Source organism: Anguilla anguilla, chromosome 9, assembly GCF_013347855.1.
Source record: "Anguilla anguilla isolate fAngAng1 chromosome 9, fAngAng1.pri, whole genome shotgun sequence".
Lineage (NCBI taxonomy): Eukaryota > Metazoa > Chordata > Actinopteri > Anguilliformes > Anguillidae > Anguilla > Anguilla anguilla.
The window spans coordinates 45,134,910-45,141,154 of NC_049209.1; the positions used below are offsets into that span (position 1 = coordinate 45,134,910).

Genomic DNA, 6,245 nt, shown 5'->3' on the forward strand with positions numbered 1-6,245 from the left:
TCAGCTTTATTCCGAAGACATAAAACTATTTTCTTTTTTCTGAAATGAAGCGAAGTTATTATATGTTCTGAAAAAATTGTCTGAATGTAAATATGATTATGTCAGTCCTGTAAGTGGACATATCTTTTTCAAAAGCCTAAACAGAACAACTTTGTGGCCAGCAGCTATTTCAGCTAATTAACAACAACAACAATAATAATAATAATAAGTATAAAATACTACATAGAATGTGTTATTACTGTGCAGGGCTAATAATTCCACACTGAAACAGAACCCAAACATCCTCGATTACGAAGTGGGTCACACCTTTTGAGGATGCTTGAAATGTACCTGGGGTACTTGAGATAGACTGTGCAATACTTACATTTTTAATCTACAGCTTTAATAACACTGTATGTCCTTAAAGTGCTATAACTACTCATAATCAGAATAAATTAAAGATGTACCAATGAGGCACGCACTGAGATGCTATCTCAGTACTTACATCAGCTTAAAAATAATGCATGCTCTTTGGGGTAACGGTCGCATTAGGGAATGTTGCTTTAGCAACCGATTACTCCTAGCTGCTAGTTTACATGTCTGACACGTTACAATACGACCTCTAGTGGTGTCACTTGTTGTATATGGTTTGACGACGTCATATTTTTTGTTGGTGTAGACCGTAGAATAATATAAAGGCAAGAGCTCATATATGCATATTTCAGTAATGCCCCCAACCAGGGGCCCTTATGCAATATGCTTTTTTCATCATTTTCCTTCATTAGGTTTGATTAACAGTTATAGTATTTGAGCTTGACACAACATTTTACTTTTCTTGTAACCCTTTACTTATCATATATAAGTAGAAAACAATACACAAAACCTTCTAGGGTAGCAAAACATCAGATGGATTTTTTAGATAAAGTCCATGTTAATGGAGACTTATTTTTGTTGTATTTGATTTAAAATAATTATAAGGAGTGTCAATAATTGACAAATTTGTTTTTGGAGAATACATTTTCACTAAGAAAACGTCTTAGCATAAAATAATATTTCCATTTTTGAGTACACAACATAGCTCATGACTGTTTATTTCATACAGCTTTATTTATTCGTTTTATAAAGGGTGTGAATAGCACTTTTTTCTTTCCAGTAACTGTGTTGGACAAATGTAGGACTTATTTCTTATACTCAATTACTAAGGGTTTTGAAGTCCTACCTGCGTTGGATTGGATTATGGCACGGTGCTTTTAAATAGCAACCCTAAAATACTGACGTTATTATTGGTTCTTAACCAGAATTACCGGAAGTCGTTTCTGTTACAGCGTCCGGTCTCTCCGCCTGCAAAAATGGCGGAGGTCGGACGCGCATTTGGAAGGACAGCTTTCACTCTTTTGAAAAAGACGAATAATTTATTATTTTCGAGGTCTGGAGAGAAGACAACCAAGAGTGCCATTGTAGCAGTAGCTGTGTCCAGTGGAACTCGAACATGGGGACCCCAATACATGGACCCGCAAGCTCAAGGACGTAGCTGTCAATCGGTAGTATTTTCCCTGGACGATATTGAAAAGCCACCGGTCCGTGAGACCAAGCTACTGAGCTGTTTACCGAAACAAGTGAGTGAGCTGATTTTTATCTGTCAGCTCGAAGGGGGATTCTTTTCTCGTGGTTTAAATGTTCGAGACTTACAGGTGAACAGTGCTCCGAGTGGATTTGAAAACACGCTCTGTGTAATTTCATGTTATCAGACAGAATTCCCAGAGTCATTAGAAAAACACATCCGACCAGGCAGTTCGGATTTGTCAAAGACTGAAGAAACGAACAAATACACCGAAGACCCAGGCTGTTTCTATAAGTCGCTAGCTTCCCGAAATACTCGGGTTCGTTTTGTTGTTAACCTGGCTAGTTCAGTTGGGAAACAGAATCATTTCCTGACAGCTGCCGTCCTTACTAAAAGTAATGGGACATGGGCTCAACAGAAAAGATCACTGTCCACTGTGATGTTAACTGAAAGAGGATTTTTGCAGCGACCTCGTGGAGAGGTTCGATCATCAGTCCGAGCTTACATGAAAAACAACAGGCCGGACCCACCCCCATATCAAAGCAAAACGGCGTATTATGACACTCTGCAGGTGCCCACGAATGCCACGCATGCTCAGATAAAGACAGCTTACTACAAACAGTCCTTCATCTATCACCCAGACAAGAACGCGGGCAGTGAGGAGGCTACGAAGCGCTTCTCTGAAATCACCGAGGCTTACAACGTGTTGGGCAACAAGAGTCTGAAAAAGAAATATGACCGTGGCATCTTAAGCAAGGCCGACGTGCAAGGAGCGGGCAGACCCCCGGCCAAGGAACCGCCCAGCTCCAGCGCGGCATCGCAGCAGAAGAGGCCCCGGCAGTCCCCCGCAGTAGGCATGAGTGGAAAGTCCGTGTTCGATTTCGATGCGTTCTATCGGGCTCATTACAACGAACAGCTTCAACGGGAGAAGGACGTACGCCACCGCAGAGAGGAGATTAAGAAAAAGGTCGATGACCCGAATCAGAATTTTTTGACTGAAGTGACGGTGGGGCTCTTGGTGGCCATGGCAGTGGCTGTTCTGGTCAGCATGAAATTTTAATGTTCCGTTGACCGGCTGGCAGTGAACACACACTTAAGGAGTTTCTCTCAATGCTGAACTTTTTGTGCTAGCACACCTTAAGTGTGATTAAATTGACGTGGGTCACGTGTACTGTAGCAAATAATATTCAGCCTGAACTTATTTACCTCGATGAACGCTGTGTGAAGGTGAGAGCTAATGTGTAGCCTGCTGTTTAACGGGCTGCATGATGGTATTCGAGAACAAGTTGCTACAGGCAAAACATGTGAATACTATACATTAAGTTTTGGTGGTTTCTTTTTTCTTAATATAACATTTTGTGATAGTCTTCTTCACAATTTACCATAATAAGAACAATGTTGCCAATGTTTTAATTATGTTTTAGATTTCTGGAACTTTGGGTTTAAATATGAAAGAATGTTCAAAGATAGATAGTAGGCTCTAAAATGGTGTAATGTCATGCCTTCGCAGCTTTCACACTGTTTTATAAAACTGCACAATGACACAAACCTCCCATGAGAGGCAATGAATAAATGGCAGCCAGAAAAAGACATTACATCTCAGCCTGGTGATTGAGGGGACTTTACATTACGAGTTCCCATTCAGCATAACTGCACTTTAAAAGAGATGCACTCAGAGATATACTTAGGCAGCACTACAGTATACTATACATACAGTATGCTATATATGCAGTCTATCAACTACAGCTGGTACGCTAATAATACCTATGCAAGGTATTGAATTCTGCTGTACTGTGTACTGACTGAAGGGATGGTTTGTGCTTTCATGTCTTTGTAAGAGCAGGAGAATGGGGAGCACTTCTGGTGCCAGCCCCATTCAAGGGTGATCGTAAACTGAATAATATAACAACAACATTTTTCTTATCAATGTTAACCAAAGTTGGGTTAAGTAGTGGTTGTTACTACTGGACGGCAAGGAGATATAATAGCCTGTAAAAGTATATACGCCTTATGTATATATGTATACACATGTACATATAAATATATAATTTATATATAAATGGCAATGTGTGTGCCATGTAATACCTTGCATACTTGAGAGGAAAATGTTATTTCTGAAGATTTTATCCTTTCCTACATTTATTTTTCTTATTTATCATTCATTTTTTCCAAAAGGGCTTCTTTATACAGGTTTTGGCAACAAATGTTTTCAGTTTTAAAAAAAAAAAAACATGTTATGCATTGTAGCAGGCATTCAAGTAACTGTTAAAATAACAAACTAGCAATAAGATCATTCATTAAAGATTGTGAATCATCAGCCAAGCTCAATTTAAGCCCACCAGAATGCAGAATTGTTATGTTTTACATTGTGATTTCACTTGTAATTTTTTTCAAATCAAAAAAATGCATTCACAACACCGCTGAACTTGAGTAGTACAGTAGGCTACTGTACTTAGAGATTTGAGAATTTCAAGGTGACTGCGTTAAAAGGCCACAAGGGGGAACACTTTCCTCGTTGCAAAATAAACTTTTCCCCACTTGAAACTGTGTACATGATTTTTTTCCCCAAGACAGTAAACGACCAAGAGCCGTGCTAGTGGGGAAAGCCGGTCATGACGAGCCCTGGATTTCCCCCCCCCCCCAAAAAAAAAAAACATACCCTACACATGTACACAAATGGTACCACTGCACCCTATATATCCTAAAAGGCTGTAAAATTGTATGGGTCAAGCATAATCTAGACCAGGGGCTGCCCAATCCTGTTCCTAGAGTTCTAACATCCTGTAAGTTTTCACTCCAACCCTAAAAAAACAGCGCTCGGTACGGACAGTGCTTGGCGCCTCCAAGCTAGTGGAAAGTGCCGGCAAGTCCGAAAAACAACTGAATAAACGGAAACAAACATCCCAACTATATACTCATAGTAGAAACCAGGCCACACAATACATACGAAAAAACAAGCTCCGCACACATGGCACGGTCCATATCCAAATCTCCCACCAATCCCCCTTAAAATGGCATAGGCTACTCACTCGTTTGAAAGGCATCAGGCGAGGCTTGCGTTCAGCAAAATCATTTACAACCCGCTTTCATGGAGAGCGCCCGGCGTGGACAGCGCTGCTTCGTAGGGACTTTGGTTTTCTCTTGTTGGTTTACTCCGTGACAGAGGCCCTAAAACGCATTGCAGTCTTTAAACTGCCCATCGGAACCGGTCATGGAATAAAGGCATTGCATTATGTATTTTATGTAGCTTAGAAGAGTGTTTTGGTTTTCGTTAACTTTAGTTTACTAATTTAGATATTGTAATATACCCACCAATAGAATTGGCAATACTAAACAGCACCTTTTGCAATTGTCCGCTGTAGCCTGCGCAGCGCTCTCGTTTTTAGTTAATTGGTTTCTCAAGCCGGTGTTACACCTGCTTTCCAAATAAGCCTAATGGGATGCAATAGGACGCATCATAGCCTTCTAACAAGGTCTGGTAACTGCTATTGAACATGCTACCCGTCTTGTGTTCTCAACAACGGATATTTGAAAAACCTATAAAAACCTATAATAGTGGGTTATGCCTAAATCTGAACTTGTAACACCCACCTGCAAGGCTAGACAGACAGTGCATGACCAGCTAGCATCAGCTGTATCATTCTCCGGGTTAATTGCTATGTCGTTGTTCGTTGCAGTGGGAAGGAGTGAGGGTGTCCATGGTTGCCTGAAAATGGCATCCAATTTTGGGAGCTTTGTTCCCTCTTTCTCCTGGTCACTTTTCTAGCTACGTTCTCTTGAGGAACCAGGAGCCATGACCCACGTAATTGCAAGCTAGCCAGGATTTGTGTGGCCGCTCTTTAGTGTATTGGGATTGACGTTTTCAAACGTTACCGCTATGAAGGAAGCTACATCACATGATAATAATAGACATTTGCCATTGGACAATGCAAACACATTTACTAGCAAACATTGGCTATATCAACCACAGCGAATGGGTGTGGCTACTCCGAAATTATTTTAATAAAAAATTATATAAAGAGCACTCTGCAAAGAACGGGTTCCACAAGGCTTCTCTGCGTCTCCATAGAGAGGAACCCTATTTCAAAAGTTCTCTGTTGGTAAAAATGTTTAAATCTTGGAGATTTCACACTTTTTAACGCCTACCATAGAGGGTTCCATGAAGAACTAAAATGGGTTCGCCTATGAAGCTGGACAGCTGTTTTTCAGAGTATGTAATAGTCGAAGTCAGAGCAGCTATGGGAACTGTGTATTTGCTCAATAAATGTCCCATATACTGGAATTTATACAGGTACAAAGGTGTAGTCAATTAAGTACTAACTGCTTGTATTTTTTCAATATATTTATTTATTGTTGTGTTTCTTTAGTTCTACATTGTATAGCACTTTGAGCTGCATTTGCATGTATGATTTATTATTATATCTTTATTATTATTATTATTATTATTATTATTATTATTAATAATAATAATAATAATAATAATAATAATATTGCTGTTGTTGTTATTTCCTCTACTGTCTAAAGTAGCTTAATATCATGGAAGGTTCCAGTACCAGTGAATGCACCACCTAAATCTCCTCCACTGAGTTGGGCAGTGTAAGGATTAAGCAATAAAATGTAATGGCAGCAATGGTTTACTTGTCTGTAGAAAATGGTGCCGTATATATTTTGGACATAAGTGAATGCACCTGAATATTGCTGCCTG

At 39.8% G+C, this 6,245-nt stretch overlaps 1 protein-coding gene across 1 annotated transcript; it reads left to right on the forward strand.

Moving 5' to 3' along the window:
* The first annotated feature begins 1,287 nt into the window (after nt 1-1,287).
* On the forward strand, nt 1,288-4,084 carry LOC118234853. The gene has a single exon (XM_035431661.1). The coding sequence runs from the start codon at nt 1,329-1,331 to the stop codon at nt 2,598-2,600; it is 1,272 nt and encodes a 423-aa protein (XP_035287552.1). The 5' UTR covers nt 1,288-1,328; the 3' UTR covers nt 2,601-4,084.
* Nucleotides 4,085-6,245: the final 2,161 nt, after the last annotated feature.

Bases quoted from the DNA above. Each gene is read 5' to 3' on its own strand.
- LOC118234853 (XM_035431661.1), top strand. From the start codon at position 1,329: ATGGCGGAGGTCGGACGCGCATTTGGAAGGACAGCTTTCACTCTTTTG.